Source organism: Rhinolophus sinicus, chromosome 10, assembly GCF_057876585.1.
Source record: "Rhinolophus sinicus isolate RSI-liver-muscle chromosome 10, RSI-T2T, whole genome shotgun sequence".
Taxonomy (NCBI): domain Eukaryota; kingdom Metazoa; phylum Chordata; class Mammalia; order Chiroptera; family Rhinolophidae; genus Rhinolophus; species Rhinolophus sinicus.
Genome location: NC_142510.1, coordinates 11,662,003 through 11,687,595, shown reverse-complemented (window position 1 = coordinate 11,687,595; position 25,593 = coordinate 11,662,003). Strand labels below are relative to the sequence as shown.

The 25,593-nt window shown below is 41.7% G+C and overlaps 1 protein-coding gene across 30 annotated transcripts in view; it reads left to right on the top strand.

Moving 5' to 3' along the window:
• Nucleotides 1-25,593, top strand: part of RBFOX1 (RNA binding fox-1 homolog 1) — a 2,003,336-nt gene that overhangs the window by 618,394 nt on the left and 1,359,349 nt on the right. The window contains exon 1 of one of the 30 annotated variants that reach the window (XM_088801258.1): nt 9,569-9,671. The exons of the other annotated variants lie outside the window; for them this stretch is intronic. Within the exon in view, the coding sequence (XP_088657384.1) occupies nt 9,606-9,671 (66 nt within the window). The 5' untranslated portion in view covers nt 9,569-9,605. Of the gene's footprint in view, nt 1-9,568; nt 9,672-25,593 lie in introns of those variants that run through there. 30 annotated transcript variants of the gene reach the window in all.

The following is a 25,593-nucleotide window of genomic DNA, read 5'->3' as shown; positions in this document are numbered from 1 at the left end:
TTACAATGCAGGTGCTGACTCAGGAAGTCTGGGGGTCAGGGCTGAGATTCTGAGATGATAATATACTTCGTGAGGGATGAGGGATGCTGAATCTGCCAGTCCACAGGACATACTCTGAGTACGAAGGAGACAGCACGTCTAGATGGTTACTGATGACGTCTCAGGGTGGCTGGAAGTTCATGTTTGGTCTTTGGGGACCTGGAGAAGGCTCAGAGAGTTCTCTGAGATGCAGAAACTTGGTAGTGTCATTTGGCTTTTGGAGTCGGAGACTCGATGGAGCCTTTGATAGAAATACACAGCCAGGCCTCTTTTCATTGGTTCATGCAGTGAATGAATGGGCAGCTATGTACACGAGGCATCTTTTAGGTGTTGACGATAGATCAATGACAAAGGAAAATGAGGCTCTTTTTGCCCTCGTCTATTCCAGGGAAGGGAGTGGAACAGAGATGCTTCCCAAATAAAGACGAGTCAATGAGAGAAATGCACCCTGAACGACGTACAGCCTGATGTGTGAGGGTGTTCTCTTGGGTCAGGGGTGTCCAGACTTTTTTCAACGTTTATTTCACCAAGGGCCGTATGCGGTAAAATACACAAACAGCCGGGCCACTTACTTGAGGTGAAGTACATATTGCCTCACCTGGTTTATTTAAGTAAACTAAATACATTTTTGGAATTTGCTGCCGGCCAATTAACAATGGATTGCGGGCTGCAGTTTGGACACCCCTGTCTTAGGGGGAGGCAGTGGGTATGCAGTTTAATTTGCTGCCAGAGGGAAGGTCGTCAGTGGGAGTTTCTCTGAAGAGATGACGTTCTGGCGAAGACTTGAAGGGTGAGAATGAGGCAAAGACCCTGGGGGGAGGGTGGGTACCATACCAGGAAAACAGAAGAGCAAAGGCCATGAGGGAGGAATGGGATTGGTTTAAGGGGAACAGCATATCCTTGGTGTAGTGAGTGACGGGGTGACCTAGATGACAAGTAGGGACAGGACCGGTCATGCATGGGGTGGCACATCAGGATAAGGACTTTGATTGAGTTCTTCCCTAAGCACCAAGGGAAACCCATTGATGATGGTTTGAAGCAAAGATGAGACATAGTCTGACTTCTGTGTTAAAATGATGGTTTTGCTTGCTATGTGGCCGATATATCTGAGGGAAGAGTGTCAAAAGCAGACACAGGGAAACCAGTGAGTAGACGCAGAATAACCCAAACGAGCGATGATGGTGGCCAGTCCTAGAAAAATGGCAGTAGGGATGGATATAATTGGGTAGTGACACTGACAGATAGAGGGATGGAGGGGAGGGAGGGAGCCAGGGTGACTCCTAGCAAGTGGGTAAACGGCCGTGGTTTACTGAAACGGAGACTAGTAGAAAAACCAATTTGTAGGGCTTGTCAAGACTCAAGAGTGCCACTTTGGACAAGTTTGAGATGCCGATGACACTTGCAAGTGTGGATTCAAGAACAGAGTTTATACCTAAGTCTAGAGCTCAGGAAGGAAGTCAAGTCTACAGATAGAATTTTAGGGGAGCTATCCATGCATCACATTAAAAGTCATCTTACTGAATGAGTTTTCAAGTACAGAGAATGTAGCTAGATGCCAAGGAAATATCATGGTGCTATAGAAATACTGGCTCATGGTTAGGGAGGCAAACTTTAGATCCTTCTAGAAACTCATCTTGGCCGGGGTTCTCGGACCAAGGTAGCCCCTGCAGCTATTTCCATAACTAGTTGTAAACTTTTCAGTAAACATTATTTCCCAGACATGCAACATCTGGCCAAAGTCAATATAATTTTAAATGACGTTGGCTTTCTCTAGATGTTTCTCTCTCGGAGGGACAAACTGTGAGGAAACAGACATGCTGGATGATTATGGAGGGCGGGAGAAATAAGCTTGCTGGTTCCTTGGCCAGATGTCTAAGTATATGGTAAACGGAGTTAATGGATGTTAGGGAAGAGAAACACATGTGCGTGGCTGGCAGCCTTTCAGCAAAGCCAGGCAAGGTTGCTGAGGAAGGACGCAGCGGCTGGAGATGGAGCTGGAGATGGATTCTTGGACCCAAGGAGGCACGCAGAGGACACATTATCATATGGAATGATTACTTGGCTAATGAGCCTTGAGGGGCAGGCAAATTGACTGCAAAACAAATTAAACCAGCACCTGACATTCTAATGTTCTTTATAAACAAGTGGTGATGTCAGTGTGTGTGCGTGCGTGTGTATGTATGTGTTTCCTTGTACCAGCCGACTTATTTAGAACCAACCCCACACAAATATTCAGAATTCGATTGACCCAATATTGATACCCTGCGTGAGGATGCGTTTCGGCTTTTAGATATCACCTTTCCCTGTTCTTTGGCAGATCATGAAACATGACATTTCTCTGAAACGCTCATCCCTTTGAATCGTGTTCCCGAAGAAAGAAGCCAGATGCCACATGACCAAAGCTTTAGAAAACTCCGGGATTTTGGGTGATGGGCATGCAAAGCCTGGCTGCCTTCCATTTGCAACAAGGGCAGGCCCAGCAGGCAACAGGCAGAAATGCAGATAAAGAAAAGGAAAGTGGGGATAAAGGATGACCTCTCAGCTGGGGTTATTTAACCCCCCCAATGGAATGGTTCAGGGTTAGTGAAATCACCTGAGAGGGAGCCTTGTAAGGGTAGGGGGGCTTACATAATATCCGTGTATTAAATCCTTGCTACTTTCAGGCTTTGTTTTAAAGGTTTTGTGTCCATTAGCTCATTTAACTCCACAACAACCACAGAAGGAGGCGGTCTGCAGTCTAGGATTTTGCCTCAAGTAAAAGTTGGATCCTGGGAGTGGAACTCAGACAGTTAGTTACAATTCAGAATCCCATTTGCTGCAAGAGAGAGGAAATGCTCACTTAACAAAGAAGAAAATGCTACATGGATTTTAAAGTGGTTTTAATTTAAAATAAACATAGCCATTTCTATCAGGGTTAATACGCACCAGGAAGTTTACCATACAATTGCGTGTAGAATCTGGTTTAATCTTTACACACGCTGCACAGGATAGGTCTATTATTATTTTAATTTTGCATCTGAGGAAGTTGGCTCTGGAGAGCTTGGTGGCCAAGGTCAGGCAGCTAAACTTGGCTGAGCTGGGATTTGAATTCTGATCTTTATCTGTTTGGTGCACGACCTCAGACATTATTCAGTAATCCATGTACGGCTCGGGCGAGAGGTCTTTGTTTTCCTCTCCCAAATCCAACAGTCCAGGACGTATATACTCTGTACCAGCTGAAGTTCACTAATGTTTGGCAGACAGCCATCTACATATACAGTCTAACTTGTAGTACATTTTTCTTCTAAATAGCTCAAAGATCTTTCCAGTTGTTAGTACCTCTGAATTCTCTCTCTGTAGCCTCTGGTGCTTATTTCTCTTTAAGAGCTGCTCACCTCAGCCAGATATGAGGAGCCTACCAAATTGCGATTTCTTCTCTTCTGCCACTGAAATTTCATTATTTAATGAGCCCGGTCATAAGACTGGACACATATTTCTGGATTAAAGTATGTGCCTTCTCCAATGATGTACCCCGGAAAGGTTATTATTAATAAAGGTAGCATTAAGACACCACAAATAACTCTGTAACCTTGCTTGGGCTTAATGTGTTCCCTGCAGGAAATTTTATTTGCAGTAAACTCTTAAAATTCATCTCACTTTGAATATACGGTGACCTTCAGTGACCCTTATCAGTCATTACATGCCCGTGACCTTTCCAAAGTTGAGAAGGGTAGTGGCAATAGCTTTTGGGTATTAATACCTGTGAGAGGTAGATGTGGTTTTCATTCTTTTCTACTGATAATTAATTCATGTGCTTTAAAGCCATTGCACTATTTCTCGTATGACACAATCTGTGATGGTTTCATAAGGGCATGGATATAAATGGTTATCTTGGCTAACGTGGGATTCCATCATTTTTAGATGCTGCTTTCTATAGCGTTATTTAGACGGGCCTAGATTTGGGATGAACAGGGCCAGGCTGTCAAATAGTTGATCGTCATTTTGATCAACATCATATGTCCTTTTCTGTGTGTGTGCGTGTGTGTGTTTAAAGAAACTTTTTATTATGCAACACTTAAAGCATATACAAAAGTAGAAAAAAAAGCATGAAGGACAGCCATACAGCCCTCACGTGCATTCAATAATTATCAAGGTAGGGCTAAGCTTGTTTTATCTATGTCCTTGACTCCTCTCCCGCCCCAATCTCAGACACCCTGGCATTGTTTCTGTAAATATTTCAGTTTGCATTTCTAAAGGTTAAGACGGTTTTTTTGCTTTTTCTTGTACGGATTGCAGTGTAATTGAATTTTTATTGTGGTAAGAACACTTACCACAATAATCTGCCCTCTTAACACTTTGTTAAGTGCGCATACAATATTATTAACTACAGATACAATGTTGTATAGCAGATATCTAGAAGGTGGTCTTCTCGCTGGGCTAAATCTTGATACCTGTTGGACAGACACGCCCCATTTCTCCCTCCCCCCAGCCTCTGGCAACCCCCATTCTACTCTCTTGCTTCCCTTGACTTTGTCTGTGCGAGGTGCTTCATATAAGTGGTATCAAGCAGTATTTGTACTTCTCTGTCTGGCTTATTTCACTTCGTATGATGTCCTACAAGTTCTCCATGTCACATGTGGGGAAGGTTTCCTTTGGGGGGGGGAGGTTGAATAATATCCCACTGAATGCACAGACCACAGTGCCTTTATCCATTCATCCATTGATGGACATTTAGATTGTTTCCATATCTTGGATGGTGTAAGTCATGCTGCAGTGAACACCGGAGTGCAGATATCTCTTCAGAATCCTGATTACGATTCTTTTGGGTAATATACTATTGCTGAATCATGTGAGTAATTCAATTTCTAATTTTTTGAGGAACCTCCAGACTGTTTTCCATTGCGCCTGCACCATTTTACATTCTCACCAACAGTGCATAAGGGCTCCGATTTCTCAGCATCATTGCCAATAATTGTTATCTTTTGTCCTTTTAATAATATGCATCCTTTATCTCACATAACCATAACACCTACTAAATATTGATATTGATTCTTTCATATCACCAATTATTAAATCATTGTTTCAGTAGCCACCCTCAGTGTCACTTTTGAAAATAGTTTGTTATTTCGAAAGAGGGTCGCGATAACTAACAGCTTAGTGATTGGTTGATTCTTTAAAAGGCTCTTTTCATCTGTGTGAAGAATCTTGTCATCAGCCTGCTTCCAACATTTTTGTTTGTTTTGACAATGTTCTTTGTAGTTGTTGCTGATGTTGTTGGAAGACAGATTGTTTTTCATGCAGCGTTTCCCTGCCTGGTGTTTGTTGATTGCATCCCTGTGGTGTAGTTTCACATATTCCTTGTTTCTGTATTTCTTTTAAATTGGTGGATGGTTCCAGAGTCTTGGTTAGCTGCAAGTTCAATTTCTTTAGTCGTTTCTTCTGCCAGGAAGAGGCCCAGAATATCAGGTTGTCTCCCTTTTAGTGATGCTGTAACTTTGATGCTCGATATCTAGGTCAGTGAATTCTCCAGGGGTTGCAAAATGGTGGTATTCTAATTTTATCCTTCCTTCTTCCTGGATTTACTGGAATACTTCTTAAAAAGAAGTTCCCCGATCTACTGTTAGGATATTCAAAGGTTCAGCTTGTATGGGACGTGCAGGAAAAATATTTGATGTTCCCTTTTTGTTTACAAATTAATGAGGTGGTTAATTTGCATATTCCCATGGTGACCATATATATTTTTAAATATTATTTTAAACTCGAGGACTGAAGTTGTTATGTTCATCAATGCTGAGATTATTCAATCTTTGACCATCGGGAGCGTCTTCCAGTTGCCTCATGAGTCCTTTTACGATGACTGGCTTATCTTTAATGGCTTGTTATCTAGGATGACATGGCAATCCCGATTTATCCTGCACAAGTCCTATCACTGACCTGGAATTATCCATTTCCTCAAGGACTTCTAGGCCGTAACAGTGTTTCAGGATCACCCTCTGGGCACTAGGGACGTCCTGTGAAGTCTTAAAGGAACCCCATGACCTCTTCCCCAAACAGCCATCTTCTCCTGTTAACCTTTATCCACAGCCCCCCATCCACCCAGGTCCTCAGGCGAGAAAGTTCCGAGTCATCTTTTCTTCCTCTTTCCTCTCACAGCCTGTGCTGTCTGTCCCTCCTCTTCCCATTTCCACTGCCAGGATCAGACCTCTACATTCCCTCACCTGGGCTGATGGTCTGACCCCTCACAAACGACTTGACCTTGGGTTTTTCTCTAGTCTCATTCAGTCCCCATATGGGCGTCCAAGTCCGTTTTATGACAAACACAACAAAAAAGGAAGCCAATGCAAAAACAAAGCTACTCTCGCCATGCCCTTGCACAAAAACCACCTCTGACTCCCTATTACCTCCAGACAGCTCCACGTTCTAGGATGCTGTTTGGGCTGTTGCAGGTTTTGATGCCCCCTGTTCCTAAGCCAGTGACCCACCACTTCCTTCCATTGCATTAACCATAGGGATTCATTCATAGGTCTTCCGACTTTGCTCACACGCCTCCCATGCCCCAGATATCTGTGTTCCTTCCTCCACCTCACCCAAGAGCAGGCAGAAACCTAGGTCAAAGCTTTCTTTAATTGCTTCTTTTCCGGGAAGCCTTTCACCGAGCTCTCTGGCCACAAGGACTTGCTCCCTCTAGCTCACTCCTTTAACACTTTGCGTCCTCAACCTCTACGTGCCTTGGTTTCCTAGTCTGTAGAATGGGATAATAATAAAGTGTGTGTATCACGGAGGTGCGGCGGCATTAGATGAGATTGTCACTGACACTGCCAAAGAAGCTGGCTCGAGCACATTGTGAGTTCATTACAAATACTAGCTGATCGTGCTGTTTTCGGCAGTGACAATGTTTGTAGTAGCAATATTTGTGGATGCCTCTATTACTATCATAGAGCCCTGCAGTTTCACCTGGGTCTAGCTTTTCCTTTAAATTGGACACATCTCCCTTCAGTTCGGGGGTCTCATCTTTGCAATTTTTAATTTTGAATCATTGGGACTGAGCAGTATCTTGCTCGCAGCTGGCCCTCAGGACTTACTTGCAAATTATTATGTCATGGCTATAGCGGCAATTGTACAAGGGCTCATGAGGTCATTCCTGCCCTCCCTCACCCCTAACCCCGCCCCCCAATCTTGCATCTGGTTGGAAACAGTAAACAAATAATATCATCTGATACCCAAACGCGTCAAAATGCAGGAAGTGCAAAGCGAGTATGGAAGAGCAGAAAAAGAAAGGAATGGGTCACAGCCATTCTTTCCAGGAGGAGAGTCAGACCCAAGGGGTTGGATAAAGAGGAGCAGGGCGATTCCTTCGAGGAGGAGAAAGAGTACGTATTAGTGCAGACATGAGAGGAGGCTGTGCCCTCCGTGTCTGAATGTAAATAAATCAAGAAAATATTTGGGCCTTCGGACGCAAGGGCAGTAGCCACAGTTTTATCTTTGGGGGGTGGAAATGATGTATTCAAGCAGTAGTCATATTTACCGCTGTACCCCAGATAAAGTTAAGTCGTTAACACACTCTTCTGCCTGCAATCTGTCCTCTCACACAGGAGAGCTCTCCGGGTCTTGGATGGTGTTTTCCGGTGTCTTAGTCTGTGCCTTGCTTGTGCCTCCCGAATGACACCCTCGGTGTGGTCGTAGCCGAGGAAACTCACCGATGTGTGTGCAGGAAGCTGAAATCTCAGGCTCCGCCCTAACGTATCAAATTTATGTTGCATATTTTGGTTTGTGTTGGTCCGCTTATTAGCAAACGCAATAGAAAATGCTGGGTGGGGCAGGGAAGAATTATAATTAAAACCCTTAATATAATTATAATGTAATTATAATAATGATATTATATACATTACGTTATATACAGAGGGTGCCAAAAAAATGTATACACATTTAAGCAAGGGAAAAAACTGTATTAAAATTGTAATACTCAATATATACTGGTAACAAAAGATGAATACAAGTCATGTGTATACATGTGTATATACATGTGTATACATTTTGGGGGCACCCCCGTATTTATGCCACAGGTTATATAATATACAATGTATCATATTATAATATCTATTATATACTGTATATATACATAATATATGCATTTATGTAAATAACATATGAATAAAAGCATAATTCTGTATCACAATCGTAGCTGGCACGTTTTGAGCTCTTATTGTGTACCCAAAATTGGTGTAAACACTTGGTGTGAACCTTGTGTGACCCCCAGTGTCCGGCTCCCTGACTTTCGCGCTTGACAGACAGACTCCAGCTTTAAGAGTTAATGCAACATGTTCCAGGTCACATGAGGGCTCCGATGAGGTCTGTCCCCAGTGGAAAACACCATGTTCCATCTGGACTAACTTTCTTATTAGCTCTAGGCAAGTGCACACTGGAGAAAAGAAGGGCAATTTTTTGTTGCTGTTTGTTTAGAACCAGTCAGTAGAATGAAAATTCTTTTTTTTTTTTTAATTTTATTTTATTAAATTTATTCAAACCTTGCACTCCCCTCCGCTGTTGAAGTTAGGATGTTTCTGAGCATGAAATCACAGCTTTGCCTGCATCTTCCCCGACAATTTGTTGATGGACACGATGCTACCTTGTCCACTGGCTACTGTGCTGCATTTGGCCAGGGGCTACTACTGGCTATTTACAACTTTGGATTGTTCCCTATCTAGCTACACAGGTAGCATATAAAATCATGTGTGACAGGCACAGGGCTGTGTGTGAGGACGGTGCTTCCTGAAGAATCTTTTCTGCGGCACAAAACTTCCCCACAGATCTTTTGTGGTATCTCAGAATGAGTCAAGGCTTTGTCCTGTCTGACCGGATCTTTCCGAAGCATTTACTGTTATTTTTCTCATTTAAAACAGGCATTCTGTCTATTGTACTTGCAGCCGTTTCTGTGAAGCGACTAGGGCTTGCTAATCTCTGAGGAAACAGAATTGAACAAGGCACAGTTCCTCCTCTCAGGGGAGTGTGCCTCCTGGGAAGGGAAGGAGACAGTAAAGAAAAGAGAAACCATTGTGGTGGGGGGAACGAAGGCGACAGAGGAATCAGCCAGCAAGAAAACTGAATGAGGGAGGGGCCGGAGTGAGGGCCCAGCAGGTGAGATATAGGGAATTTCACTTTATCAGAGAAAACTTGGAAAACACAGAAACGTACCCCATTAAGGAGCATGCAGAGCCCCACAACCCCAGTCATTCTGGTATTTTGTTGATTTGTCTAATATCCTAGGGGTGCACACTTAGGATTTGTCCCCCCCCCCCCCGACATATGAAATAGCTCCCTGATTTTGAAAACGCTTCTTTTATATACTTGGTGACAGAATTTGTTTCATTCCTTTGCTTTTGGTGAAGGTTTTGGGAGCAAAGTGGGCAGTTCAGGTTGCGCTCGCCAAAGTTCAGTCCTGCCAGTGGGCTGCCCGGAAAGGAAGTTCTGTCGGAAGGACGTCTTGGTTTCGCCCTAAGCCAGATCTCTCTGCGAGGTAGTGTCAATGTCGCCGATCTCTTCCAGGGCCGTCTCTCACCTGAGGCTTTGCCACGTTTTGGACAAAGTGGATGTGTGGGTGTAGGCATGAAGCAAGGAGGCGGGAAGTTCATCTACTAAGCGGACTGGGTTCAAAGGTGAGCGTTGGAACCTGGGAAGCAGCAGATTCAGAATTTGGATCATTGAATAGGGTACTTGATGTTCTCTCTCCTCCTCCTCTTCCCTTCAGTGTCTTTTCTGTCTCTCTTTCCTTCTGTCTCCTTTCTCGCTTTCTTTATCCTCCCTCTCCTCTCCCCTTCAGTTCACCCCCTATTCTTCTTTTATCTCCTCCTTTGCCCTCCCTCCCTCCTTCCCTCCCTCTCTCCCTTCCTCTCTCAGTTTCTATTTCCTCTCTTTCCTGCCTCCTCTCTCTCTCCTTTACCATTTGTATTTGCATACGGGTCCCCACCGAGATCCCCTTAGGACACACCTGCCCCCTCCTACATCCTTGCTCCGATAGTTATTACCTGGAGAGAAGGCTGGCTGGTTGCTGACCAAATCAATGAAAGTCTTCCTTGAGAGCTTCTGTGGACGGGTCTTGGTTGTAAAAGCGTTAGGAATATCTAAATAAAAGGGTCTGTGAGAGGTACATTGTGAAACCCAATCTCCAGTTACGCCATTGACGCTAATATCAAAAGGAATAAATATTTGAGACAGTGGCTGACTGAACGTCGCGGGAAGAATTAAGACTTTCTGTTTTAGACCCTGAAAGTGAGCTGCATACAGAAAGAACAAAGACAGAGTGTAGATTAGTCACTGAAGGGCCGATGTGACAATTGCTTCAATTCCCATTTTAGGATGCCTTTCCTCTAGAGTAAAAAGTAAGTTCGTGTTTGTAAATACCCTGGTGACAAGAATCTCTTTTTCCCTGAAGAAACAGCTCCATGTAGAACTGAATTTTCCCAGCGAACACAGGAGGGAGGGGAGGGAAAGCAATAAATCAAGTGAGGTTTTATGATCCCTATAAGCAAAAACATACTTCAGTTATGATGGATTGTGTTAGAGAGTAAATTAGATTGCATGGAGGCTGTGTACTAATGTTGATATTTACACTGTTTAAATATATCTCCTGCCTCCTCTAAATTCAGCTCATTCATTGGCTTTATGTTGCGAGAGAAATATCAGAATAATGAGCTGTTTTTTTCTCCCTGTCTTCATAGTTTAATATCATGCAACTGTTTATTAATAAGCTCCAAACCCCAAAGGATTTTTCTAATCCTATTCTAATATCATACTAAATTTAATAAGATTCATTCTTCTCCCCACTGTATATGCCTCATTCATTCATTTATTCAACTAATATTTATTGAGGGTCTCCAATGGTGACAGGTACTGGGCTGGGCTTGGGGAATAAACTCTTGAAATAAGACAGGCTTGGTTTCTGCCTGCAAATGGGGACAGACCAAGAGGGAGGAAAAAAAAAAGAGCCAAGCATGTGACCAGGCATTTAAGGGTATATATTGTTTCTCTAATTTAATGACTTTGAGATTTGGGAGAGATCAGAGTTTAGAATATTTGGGAAAAAAAAATAATGGGCCTATTTGGAGTGGCAGGATTGTCTCGTGGGACTCTGGAGGAGAAATGTCTTGTAATTTTCTCATTTCGCCAAGCCCCCTTGGCATTGGTGAAATTTTACAATGGTTTACTGTGTTCCTTTGAGACAAACATAACTTTATTCAGGTTACCAGAAGTAGGCAATTGAATTCCAGATATACAGGACAAGACGTCTTGCTCATGGTGAGGTCAACGATGAGGGGAAATCTTCAGAGAGGATGAAAGCCTGAAGCCGTCCCTTCAGACACAGGCCTCACCCAGGTTTTTCACACTTGAAAGGTTGGGAGCTTTCAAAGGGGCAGTGCCAGAGGAGCTAAAGGCGACATACAGGAAGCCTTGTGAACAGAGAGACTTTGTTTGAAGTCACGTTTTTTTGAGGACCCGATGGGGTTGGAGATGGAACAGAAAAACGCAAGTGCATGCTTTTTAATCACAGAAATTCTTGCTAAAATCATTTTTTTGTCCGGAATAGGAGTCTTCACTTATTTTTATTAGCCCCTCCCTTTTTCTCAGATCTGGACCAGCTAACGAACGATCCAGCCTTTGCCCATTTCTTGCACCATCTTAGATCCATCTCTTAGACTGTCCCATTGTTTCTGTCAGTTAGATCCCTACAGATCGATCTTGATGAAAAGTTATGATGTGGTTGATAACACCAGGAAATATTGAGATCAGTCTTGTGTTTCCAGCCATCCGTCTGTTCGTCCGTCCATCCACCCGTCCATCCTCAATGTTTATCTTAAAGTCAACAGCCCTGTATCGCTTATTCGCTGCGTCTCTGCCTGCTTATCCGTGAACGTGGAACAACTCTTTCAGACGCTAGGTAGGGAACCGGAAGATAATGCCTGTAAGTGAATGTCACATCTTGGCAAAAGCAAACACTGCGTGTCCCGCTAATTAGTATGCTGCTCTCTTTTCATACTCTTCCTGTGGAAGTCATAGTGTGCACACACGGGGTCAGGATTTGGCAGGAGGGAGGGTGGAAGAGGTCAATAAATCATCTGGACTCAGAACGAAGGATCTAATTTTCCTCTGGACTAGGGGGAATCCAGGTGCCTGTGGGAGAGGATCCAAAACCAGAGAGATCAGTAATCCTGATTCCTAAAAAGGAATCCTCACCCAACAGTGGGAGTTTTAAAGAAGGGTTAAATCTGGAGGCACCGAAAAGGGATATATGGCATGAAAAGAACACTGCCTCTTGTTCAGGGGACTGAAAATAGTAGCGTGATTTCTCTAGAAAAGGCCCGATTATAATCTCTTTTATATTATTTGATTCTTTTTAACGTTCTGTTTACGCCATACTTTCTCTGTTTTGTATTTTTTAAGAGAGAATGATTGCTTTAAAAGAGAACTCTTCCAAATTTGCTCTTGCTTGTGGGGAAGAGAGGTGGTATTTAAATTGATTCTGTGTAAATAGATACACTCTTGACATGAGGTTATTCCAACTGAGCGTCTCTCGGTTTTGTGTGTGACGTTGCTTCTGTCTTCTCTCGACTTTGTTTTACATTTAGAAGCTGAAGCAGGGCCTCGGCCATCTGTTTATCTATTTCAGCCAAATTCACCATTCAGATAATGTACATTTCATAACTTAAGCCCACTCAGAGATCGCTTTTCGCCACTTGCAGAGCATTTAGCCATGATTCCAGGAACACAAAGTGTGTCCTGAGACCCACCATGACTCGATGAGAGACTAAAGGATCATTTGTTATTCAGCAAGTATAAAATGATCACAACTTCCCTCTATGTTTACAGATGAAGGACACTAGCTCTGGAAGCAGAGAGGATCCTCCAAATTTCTGACATAAGTCACTGGAAGCTGTACGTTCCTATTCTATTTGTTGTCTTGGAAACGAATATAGGACACAGTGTTTAAATAAATAGACAAGTGGCACCCCTAAAATTAGGATTAGGGTTGTTTACATAGAACAAGAATGCAAAGACATCTTGCTTACTAATTGGGAGTGTGTGTGGGGGGGAACGGGGGGGTGCTTTCCCGTCCTCCATTCTAGGTTTTTTGGATGGCCTGATAATTGCATTGACATAAGGCAGATTAACAGGAGAAAAACAAATTTAATTTCATAGGTATGGGAGCTGATGCAGTGACCAAAGCAGGCAGCTTTCATGTCTTCTAGACAAAGAAACAACACATCTGCGAGCATTAACAAGACAAGGAGGTTTGTGGTAGCTGAAGTGAAATAGTGAGGAAGTAACAAGGTTTGTTTATACAGCCTTCTCGGCCCTGAATTCTCTTATCCCTCGTGGTAATGATGTCTCTCTCCCTCTTGGTACTGGGAGGGTACCTTTTACACGGGGTATTTATTTCCTGCTTTCTGGGAGCACAGAGGAGGGCCAGAGACTTTCTTACACCAGCTCTTTCTTAAGTAACCTTATTTCAAAACAATCACTACGTTACAGTGGTCTATTTGGGGGTGGCCTATTTTGATCCCTCTCAGTAGAAATAAGCTTGTTGGTTCTGTGTACTGAATTTGGGCTCTCAGAGTCTCTTCTTAGCCACCATTTGGCAAAGAGGATAGGCACCATTTTTGCATCTGTCGAACGCCGATGATAACAGCAAATAGCTCATAGCATTGAAGTGAGAATTAAATAGACGTGAAACACTCAGAAAAATGCCTGACACATAGTGAATGTTCATAAGTGTTATCTGTTATTTTTGGCTATTATTATACCGTTGGGTAAAGCTCATTGCAATAACCTTATAAAAATTGCTCTCCTTATAATGCTTTAGCCTGACCTTTTGCAAAACGTCTCTTCAAATTCAATTTCTAAGTTAGCAGCTCAATATATTTTGATGATTGTTTCATGCTTTGCTTGTGGTGTTGTAAATAGAAATCCTGTGCATGGTTTTGTTGCCGGGTAATACGGAATCAGCATCCGTGTTGCCCATCATTTGGCTCGAAGTTACTTAAACCCACTCTTATTATCTTAAGGCAAGAGAATATCTTGGAAAGAGTCAGAGCTGTTTTCCAGAAACTAAGTGCACAGAGTTCAGTCAGAGAACACAACGGGAGACAGTTTAAACAGTTACTCATGAAGAATTGAAAGCTGAAAGAAAAGTCCGTAGGAGTTAGGCTATACCATCTTTTCAGGGCTACCTAGGATCTAGACTCACCTTCTCCCTGTAGATAGTCCCCCCAGCACATGGCACACAGACAAGTATGGTTACCCTGAGGCTTATTCTGCTCTGCTCGGGAGACTGATAACAATCAGTGTGTTCGTTTAAAGTTACTGAACATGGAACCTGGTTGGCCTGACTCTTTCCAGAAGTCTCCCCTAGTACAACCCACTGGGCCACAGGAGTGGGGGCTTAGTGCCTGATTTACTTGGGGGAAGATATAGGGGTGGGTTCTACGAGAAGGGCTTTTAGCAGAGCAGGGATCCAAAATGACCGATCGATTGCTAAGTGAACCAAGTCACCAAACTTCTTTGCCCAAATAATTAGATCATATTGAACTTGTTCTTTATAATGTCAAAGAATGGAACTGGAGCCACGTTTCAGTGACAAGTCACTGGTGTAAGTGACAAGGGTCAGATTTTAATTCTTAAGGAAGGAATTTCTAAAAATTTAAATATGTATAATACACATATTATATTACATATAATATAAAATATATAATATATAATATGAAATATATATAACACGAGGTCTGACAGTTAAGTTTGCGAACTCATCCTAGAAAAAGTGCTACATACCTCATTGCTGAATGTCACTACGGTCACCTTCAAAGTACTCCCCTTGGGAAGCTATGCACCGATGCCAACACCTGGTCCACCCTTCAATGTTGGAGCTCTTTCTCTGGAATGGCCCTCAGAGCTGTTGTCGTATTACCCTTGATGTCCTGAATGTCGTCAAAACGTCTTCCTTTCAATATTTCCTTTAACTTCAGGTAAAGAAAGAAGTCATTGGGAGCCAGGTCAGGTGAGTAGGGAGGATGTTCCAATACAGTTATTTGTTTACTGGCTAAAAACTCCCTCACAGACAGTGCCGTGTGAGCTGGTGCATTGCCGTGATGCAAGAGCCGTGAATTGTTGGTGAAAAGTTCAGGTCGGCTAACTTTTTCACGCAGCCTTTTCAGCACTTTCAAATAGTAAACTTGGTTAACTGCTTGTCCATTTGGTACAAATTCATAATGAATAATCCCTCTGATATCAAAAAATATTAGCAACAGCATTGCAACAAGTTCGCAAACTTAATTGTCAGACTTCATGTATATCAAATACATATATATAGACTTTATATATTTTATATATTATATATAATATAAAAAATATAATATATATAATAAATTTATCTTCCTCTCTATAGAGAGATACTCTATATCCAGATCTATATATGACCTTTATATCTCTATCTAAAGCAATATGGTATCTATCTATATCTGTCTCTCTATGGAAATAAATCTATTTTTAGGAATTATCTCACGATGGTGGGGCCTGGCACGTCTGAAATTTTCGGGCTGACCGTCAGCCTAGAAACTCAGACAGGAGTTGCGGTTGCAGGCTGAAATCTGTAGGCCACCAGCTAGAAACTCCGGCAGGACTTCTGTGTCAGTGCTGAAGCAGAGCTCCTTCTGCCGGAAACCTATTTTTGCTCTTAAGGCCTTCACCTGATTAGACGAGGCCCACCCCATTCTGGAGGGTGATCTCCTTTACTTACAGGCACCTGATTGTAGATGTTAATTCACAGCAACCAACCGAGGCCGGGCACCATAACCTAGCTACGTTGCCATGTAAAACTAACCATCATTTCATTCTGCACCATCTCAACGACTCTATCTCTTTGGGTTGGCAAGAGGGCAAGAAAAACACCCGAGGCAGAGCCTGCCGCCTTCACTGCCGGAAATGCCAACTTGCTAAGAGATTGAGTTTCAGTTGACTCGCCCAGGCCAGGCAGCCTTCCACTCAGTGAGGGCAACAAGAGAATGGACAAATCACAATGGCTTCGTCAACATACATTGGCTTTAGGGTCTCTAGTCTGGAGTATGTCAGGAAGAGAAACGGCAGATGTAGCACTTGTCCAGATATTGTATCACTAGTGTCTGTCTGTCTGTCTGTCGATTTTCACCCAATATCTTTCTCTCTGAACACATGTCTTCTAACAACCACCACTCTCTAACTCCTCTGTAATTAATTCCTCTCCACACGGAGGCTCTCAAGACTACTCTTTACTCCACTTTTGCTGTCATCGTTTATTTTATTTTCCTGTGTTATGTGCATTACAGTGCCATCCGCAGGAGGACAGGGAGCCTGTCGCCGGGGCAACCAGAAGCACAGCAGGTGCAGTCCCTCCTCAGTGGACGTCTCCTTCCCTCTTGGGTGGCTCCCAACCATGTCTTTGATTCATTCCGTGTACGCGGTCGCTGGGATGTCAACTCTTGGCAGCTTCCTCATCCTTAACTTGTCTGCCGTGATATAGCTTATTGGCCAATACCTGCTCTTAATATTGCCAAGCATATTTAACCCCACGATTGTTCCTTTACAAACAGTCTAACCTCTAACCCTCGAACGCTTATTTTCTTTATTACATGTCCTAATGCATTTCCCCCTCCAGTACGATAAGTTTCCCTTCTGATCAAGGCTGCCCATTCATAACGAGCTCATCACCGAACGCAGCCAGTTACGGGATCCCCTCTCTGCCCAAGATGTTATAAAGGCTATGCTTGCATGATGAAGGAGGTTGGAATCGATGGCCTATCAATTCTTTAAAAATCTGAAGCTGTAGATGTATTCCATATCTATAGCTTTCCCCATGTGTGTAATGTTAGATAGAGTAGATCTCTATAAATGAAGACATCAGGAGCAATCCAAAGGCAAGCGTCAAGTGCAAAATGTCTACTTGTAGTTTTCCATCTCCGTCTCCTCACCGCCACAGAATTATTCAGAATTTGTGAATACTTTCATTCCCCTCGGTTGCGTACTTGATGAAGTGAGGCTCTAAGTGGACAGTAGCATAAACAAATCTGTTTCTATGTTTTCTGTTCAATCAGATAGAATACTTACAATTTTCAGTAGGTTCTGTGTGTGTATGTGTGTGTCTAAATAATAGACTCCTGCATTTGGCCCTTGATCAGTGATTTCCAAACTTGACGTTGTATTTGAATTACGCACGCACACACACCCAATCCCTGAGCCCAAGACTTGGGCAATCTAAGTCAACAGGTGTGGAGTAAAGCCCAATATCTGTAATTAATAATAATAATAACAATTAATAAAAACACCTCCCATGTGACTTATGGATGCCCAGATCTGCTCTCCACATTCTGAGGGATATGGTTCCAATGCTGTTGCACGAGCTTCCTAGCTTGGGCTCCCCACGCTGGCTTCCATTGTGGCCATTGATTGTTTTAAAACCTTTATTTAAATATGCTCATCCTGTTTTCACTCTCTCCCCTGTCTGCTTCATCCTTAATTAATCACACAGACATGTCCTTAGCCTGCTCAGAAATCTTCAGAAGTTTGAAGGCAGCCACAGGAGCAAATTCTCAACCTTTAAATGGGCTTTGAATGTCCAAGCCTTTATCGCTCCTCATCTTGGAGAGATGATATGATGTAGCCATAGACCTGGCTTTGAATTCTGGTTCCTTCTCTGGAGACCCACTAAGTTCCAGGCAGTGTCATCGCATGTTGCAGTTATGAGATGGATGACCCTATTTGATAGATGAGAAAATGGAGGCTCAGTTAGCGGACGTCATTTACCTAATGACGTACGTAAATAATATTCGGGGTCTGGATTTTAGCTCAGGTCCATCTCCAGATCCTAGCATTTCTCCAGAATGAAATGTTGCTTCCCAGTTTCTAATTCTGATAGTTTGAAAGTATGCCAGGAAAGAGATGTATTTCTTGTGTGTTTTTTTTTTCCACTTTAATATTAAGAAGTATCATCTAGACATAGTAGTTGAGAGGGGAAGTGGAAAGCACTAATTAAAAAAAATTCCAATTTCTAAGACTGCAGCACACCAGCTATTGTTGAAAATGTAGACATCAGGAGGACAAAATGCATTTATTCAAATACAGTGCAGCTACGTTAGATGCTCCTGGGAAATAGAACTACACGCACAATGGTTGTTAGGTACTTTTCTTTTTTTTTTTTTTTATATTGTCAGCACACGGATGAGGCATAGATGCCATTTTCATACGTTATTCTAAAAATGAAAACAGGACATATGATTTTTAGACAGCAGGAACTCATGATGTCAGAATTTAGAGTCTCAGGATAGCCAACCGGAAAGGGCAGGTAAGTTTCCAGAAATAGACGAGTATTTGGCCAGGAATGGCTCTGGGGGCACTGTGCCAAGCACTGGCCTTCACCCAGGTACCTGCAGTGGTGTCAAGGGTACCAGCTGAAGCTGGCCATATGGCTCTCGGAGTCTCTCTGCTCATTCTGCCCTCCACTCCGAGCTGGGCTTTCCTTTATCTGCAGGAGAAGGTAATTGCTTTCGACTTAACAGGCTGAGTTTGACCCCTGACTTGCCATCACGCTGCATTATGAAATGAAGCATCCACAGTGGTCTCCTGGTGAACGGGGAGGGAGGCCGAGGAGATGGAGGGAGGGTGGTACCTGAGCTATGGACGTGGCACAGTTGCCATGTCAGACTCTGCAATTTACAAGGGATCGGAGATTCATGGGAAAGACACTGGACAAGTCATTCTCAAGCCCCCCACCCCCACCTTGTTATAAAATTGAGGATGCCATAATTCCATGCTTTTCTAAGTTCATGGTGCTTCTGTAAGAAGGCAGTAAAAATAGACCTCCTTACATCTTTGATTCTAGCCGAGACAGCATCCAGGCCAGCAGTGTACACACAGATATTAGTTGCCTTTTAATCTCACTTTTTCATTTGAGGGCCTCTGCTCTTTAGGGCCAAACACCGTTTCAAAGACAACCTGTGTCTGCCCTGGCTTCCTTTTGTTAACAACAAGAGTGAATAGAGGTGAGAACACTGAAAAGACAAGTGAATGCCCGGATTGGAATATAAAGTTTTGTTGAAAAGGAAATAGAAGTGTACCGCTCATGGTGCTAGTATTACCCGTGTGATGGGGAGATTACCTAGCTTAATATTAAGTTTGAGCTTGTTTGAGGAATTACGTTGAGAGAGACTTAGTTTCTGTTTCATCAGAAAGAAGTTGTGCTTTTTCCTGAAGGTGCAGCCTCAGCCTTTCTAAAGAAATCTTTCTCCATGGACGGGATTGTCTACAAAGGGTGGACTGCTCAGGGCAAAATCCATTAAAACCAATGGAAGGAAGAGCTGTTTTTTGCTAGGGAAGGGAAAATAAATAAATAAAAAGCTCCTTACCTGGAGCAAAATGCCTGTTTCAGGGTTAAGAAATGGACAGTTAATGTTTAATTATACCAGCCCGCTGAACAGGAAACTCCGAAGTTTTCAAGACACTTATTACATGCATATGTGCCTTTATTACTGTATCAATTGGGGGAAATTCATGATTGGAAATACCAATAACTCCAACAGCATCACTCTAACCTTTTGGTGAAGAGGTCTGTTGTATTCATTTGACAGGGAAAACGCAGTCTTTCTATCTATAGTGCCAAGATGTCTTCAATTTTCCATATTCCCATAGTTTCTTTAATTACTTGCAATCTTTCTGATTTTAGGCTATTCACGACTTTTTTCCTCCACTAATAGTTTCATTAAGGAAACAATGTTCCATATGGACGTGAGGTTGTGGTTTTCATAGGCTGGCTTTTCCCTTGGGTCTCGCTTCTTATGGCCTCCCCAGTGGCCTAGCAAAACATGGCAGGCGGTTTAGGAATGGATGGTTGCAGCCTCCTGGCGCCCCAGAAGGGCAGAGCAGGTTGTGTCTTGCTTATTCCCTTATCTCCACGTGCAATCCCTGGCACAAAGTAGGCATGCCAAAAAACATGTTTATCAAGAAAGAAGGAAGGAAAGAGGGAGGAAGATAAGAGTTATCTGACCAACTTGAAGAAATGTGTAGGGCTGCCATTCCCTTGACATGCCTTTAGAGTCAGTTGTTCTAAGAAACTTTCAAATCTCTCTGGTGAAATTTATTTTTATTTTTATTTATTTATTTTTTTTTCATTTTTATTTATTTATTTTTTTCTCTCTGGTGAATTTTAAGGTCATATAAATCCCCCTGACACTTGGTGATTTTAGGAATTTATAGACAATTTCAGTGCAGTAAGACTCTGATTATAATCTCATGTTAAGTAATTAAATATAAGAAAATCGACTTCCTCATTCCAATTCAAGGGAAGGGATTTAAAAGAAAAATCTTATCAGATTGTTATAACAAACCTTCCTTTTGTTTTCAAAAGTGTGACTAGAGCAGTAATAATAGAAGAACTCTGCATAACTAAACTTTTCAGAAACAGACCTATTGTGAAAGGAGGTGTGATCATTACTGGAAGATTTTGAATAAAAATTGTACTTCCGGTTCCTTCAAAGTATCCAAATCCATCAGGAAAATAATTTCAAAGAAGGCATGGCATAGGAGTTAAAAGTTTCAGTTGTTATTAGAACTGCACATGGAGGACTTAAAAAAGTCCATTAAAGGGGTGGCTGGTTACCGGGTTTCCCCGAAAATAAGACCTAACTGGACCATCAGCTCTAATGTGTCTTTTGGAACAAAAATTAATATAAGACCCGGTCTTATTTTAATATAAGACCAGGTATAATATACAATATAATATAACATAATAGTAAGATAATATAATACCAGGTCTTGTATAATATAATAAAATATAATAAGTATAAAAAATATAATAAATATAATACAATATAATATAGTATAATATAATACCAGGTCTTATGTAATATAATATAAGACTCGGTCTTATATAATATAGTATAATATAAGACCAGGTCTTTACTATATTATACTATAAAATAATATAATATAGTACAATACTGGGTCTTATATTAATTTTTGCTACAAAAGACGCATTCGAGCTGATTGTCCGGCTAGGTCTTATTTTCGGGGAAACACGGTAGCTCATTTGGTTAGAGAGCGGTGCTAATAACAGCAAAGTTGTCTGTTTGATCCCCGCATGGGCCACTGCGAGCTGCACCCTCCTTAAAAAAAAAAAAAATCCATTAAATGCATTTATTATTGCTTTCTCTTCGAGTACTTGCTTTTGCAAACACAGCTCTGCATCATTCTTCCAACTTGCTCACTTATAAAGGTAAGCATAGCTAAAATTTCATGGTTTCTAGGATATACTGAAACACCATATTATAATAAAGTCTGATCAGACATCTCCCTCAGTTTTATAGATTAATTCTGTTCAGACAAATCAGCGTAGAACAATCCAAATCAATGCAAAGAAGCAGTTGGTTTTGGGGGAGGCAAATTTAGGGAAATTTTCGGTCATAAATTATACACCATGATTTTGACTTTTTGTTAGGTGTTGTAATTCAGGTTAGCTCATTTTCACAACCTAGATCTCCTAAGTTTGCTTCTAGGTAGCAAAATTATATATATAGTTATAAATTCTATTATAATTATATATGATTATATATCAATGTGATTAATGTATAATTATAAAGATGCAATTATTTATATCTAAATATAAATTATATATAATTATATACAATTACATTATATATAATTTATATATTCAATTATATGTAATTTATAAATACATATCTAAACTTAACTCTATTAATATATAAGTAGGTATATATTACATATAAAGTTTTATTACCTAGAAGCAAATTATACATAATTATATATATTACATATATGTGTTTGTATTTGCAATGATTTATTTACAAATTTTCATCTGATTGTGGGCATAGAAGTTAACATTTTTCCTTTAATGCTCAGACTAAAGCACGGCATCAAATTAAATTATTTGTCAGGTTTTCATCTTGTTCTTTTGATTTTGATTACCCAGTATTTTCTACATCTTTGTCGTTAAATTGGAAGAGTGCTCCAGTTTTTGTGTGTGCTGAGGGCAAAAATGTAACCTCGCCATGTCAGGGGCAGGAAGGAGTTTTTATGAAATGCATTTTACTGAAATGAGAAATGAAAAGAAATTAATGCTTTTCTTGATACATCAGCCAAACAGCTGCTCTTTAGTTCAGAGTGAAAATTGGATATACTTAGAAATCTGTGTTATTCTCATGTGAAAGTCTAGCATATTTACGGATGCTTCTCTGTAACGTTTTGTGATTGGTCACAGGAGCAGAAGCTATGTCTAGATTCCTTCTTTCCCTGTGTTCTTAGTTCTTAGAAGCAGAATCGTACTCTAATTGGGTGATAAGTGAGTTCCCGTCCATTCGTGTCACCTACTGCACTAGATTCCAGGGCTGAGATGAGCCACCCAAAACATGGATATTCAAGGAAAACGGATGATGAGGAACTGATGGAATTCAGCGGGAAACCTGGATATTTTAAGAACGACCGCCCTTTGCCTTTAGACTGGTTCAGTCTAATTAATGCATCATTTCGGAATTGAAAAACCCAGGAAATTAGTTACTGCTCTTACTGTTGTTTTCTTTTCAAGTGTGTGCTAATGGTAAAAGGAAAAATAAGACTGGTCTCAACTGCATAGCCCAAAATGTATCACATTCAACAGGCTGACACAGTTCTTACATGTTTGCTTTAAAACATAATACACTTCAGTTGGGGAACTAAAATGATTAAACACGTAAAGTCCAAAAATATGTTACAAGTTGTTATAGTCAAAAAGGAAGTTCAGAACACAGAAGCTTCCTACGTACGTTCCTGTTTTATTGTAAACACATACATATTTCAGTCTTTTGTATTACTCATTCTTCCCCACTAATTGTTTTAAAATAGCTGGAATGGTTTGAAATAGTACCATAATATACTGGGGGTGCCAAAAAAATGTATACAAGTAGACACTTCGGTCACCATTACTCAAGCAGTAGTTCACCATCATCAGAAATGTCTGGACGCTGATGGTAACCACGTTGAGCACCTCTTGTAACTGCAGAAGTCAAATGTGACTTGTATTCATCTTTTGTTATTGGTATATATTGAGTATTGCAATTTTAATACAGTTTTTTCCTTTCTTAAAATGTGTATACATTTTTTTGGGCACCCTCTGTGTATATTAGTTTTGTATTTGCCAGGGCTCTTTCCATTGTAAGTGATAGCAACTCAGTTCATCTGGGCTCAACAAAATAGAAATTGGTGGTGTGGAGCTCGGGGTATTATATTATGGGAGACTGACTTCAGGCACAGCTGCATCCAGGAACTTATTAGTGTAGTCAGGGCTGCCATGCTCTGTCTCAGTGTGTCTCCTTCCTCTCTCCTTTCTCCTTTCTTCCTCTTTCCCTCCTTCTTCCCTCCTCCCTCCCTCCCTCCTTCCCTCCCTCCCTCCCTTCTTTTCCCTCTCCTTTCATTTCTTGCATAGTTACACAGGCTTTCTGTATGTAGTGAGCATGTTTACCCGTGACGATTTAGCAATCCCACCTACAGGCATTTCACTTCCCGCGTAGCTCTGCAGGTATGTTCTAGAAGAACTGAAAATGGCCAGGCGTCGGTCATGGTCCATCCCTGAATCAGTCATGGTCACATCTGATTGGGTCTTCTTCGTGCACTAATTCCTGCTGGAGCATGTTGTCCCCACCCTGGCCACCTCTAGCTTGTTCCCCCAGAACAGAGGGGGTTCCATTAACAGAGAAGGAGAGAGAGGAGCTGAGTAGGCAAGAACAAAGACTGCTCTGCATCCAATATTCCCATTTACCTGAGGCCGAGAATGCAATGGGCTTGAACAGACTCCATCAGATAACAAGCATTGAGGTGAAATTAATTAAAACGTCAATTTAAAATGATGCTTTTCGGTACTAATACAGATGTACATGCTTTGACTGGTTTGGGGAAATAAGATAACCAAAGTTTCATCCAGTTTTCTGAGGAGCTGAAAAATAGTAGAAAAAGATTCATTCATTCATCTATTTAACAAATATTCATGGAGTGTTCTCCCTGGGCTAGGTGCTGTCCTGGGCACTGGAGATAACAGCAGAGAACAAAATGGACAAAAATTCATGTCCTCGTGGGTTTCACCTACTGGTGTACCATGAGAATAATTTACTGCTTTAGAAGAGGTGCGTATCTTCTAATGATAGGACATACTTTGCTATTTCCGAGGCATTAAAGGTTTGTGGCATAGAACAAAGATGTATTCTTTGTACACACACATACACATATACATTTATTCAGGACACAAATCAAGTATTCGTGATTTCGTCTTCTTCTTTTCAGTTCACCCAACATGGAATTGAGTAACCAGGTCTTGAAGTGATTCTTCTCTCCTTAAAATGATTGAGTCGTATAGACTCTGCAGATACTTAGGGAACTTCTCATCTGTGCCCCTGTTTCTTGAATAGGAATGAACTGTAAACATCTCAAAAAAGGATGCGTAACAATAACCACTGTTTATTATTCTGTGTGTGCTGTTCTTCAGGGGCCGTGCAGGTGATTGAGTTATTGACATTGTGTAGGTGATTTATCAGCACCACGCAGGTGCTGTATTGTGAACTATCTCATTGACTCTTCACGATAACCCTACAAGGAAGATACCGTTGTTATTTCCATTTGACAGATGAAGAAACAGAGACTTACGTTGCATGTCTCAGGAGTCCTAACCTGAGAAATCTTGAAAATTCTTCTCCTGTTGTCTGAAATTAAGAACAGTTTTCTTCCCTGCCCTACTGATTCAGAGGTACAAAATTGGTGTAGAAAGGCAGGTTAGATGGACAGGCTCATTTTCAAGCTCTTTACGGCAATGAAAATGGGACAGATAAGGTCACCTATAGATTTCTTGGTGAAGGTATGGTCAGAAAAACCATCAGGCCAAACCAGAGAAGGGGAAATAACTGAGAAGCACGAGTGGGCCGTGTAGCTCCCGCCTGCGGTGGGGAAGGGAAGCTGCCAACTGAATAAGAACGATGCTGGGATCCCAAGTAGCGTCATCCCGGGAGATTGACAGCCGCTATCCAGCTGGCCCGAGGGTGTGGACAAAACACTGGGCGAATTTAGTTTTATTTACAGCCTCCCAAGCCAGGACTGGTAATTCTTTAGCAGGAAAGTCAAAACCAAGATGACTGCATTAAATGCTTTTCAGGGTAAATGGCTTTTCGCCACTGCATGGAGTTCCACTTCTTGGAACATCCCATATGTCAGCCCCTGCTGTCTGCTGGCATTTCAGCACCTAGATGTTGCCGCTGACAGAGCAACTCGGCCAGGTATGAGCTTGCATATCTAGCATTTATTGCATTAGGTGTTGAAAAATAAATCCCATCTTTAAAAGGTCGATGTGGTTTATACTGCGTGAGCACTGAAAACAGTCCGGGGCAAGCTTATTGATTATTCTTCAAATTAGGAAGGTAATGTTGCCTCATTGCAGAGAACTGAGAGATGAGGACGAGAAAGAAAATGGCTCATGCCCTCACTACCAGAGGGCTTTCCACTTGGGAAAGTGGGGCTGCTAACTGCTGG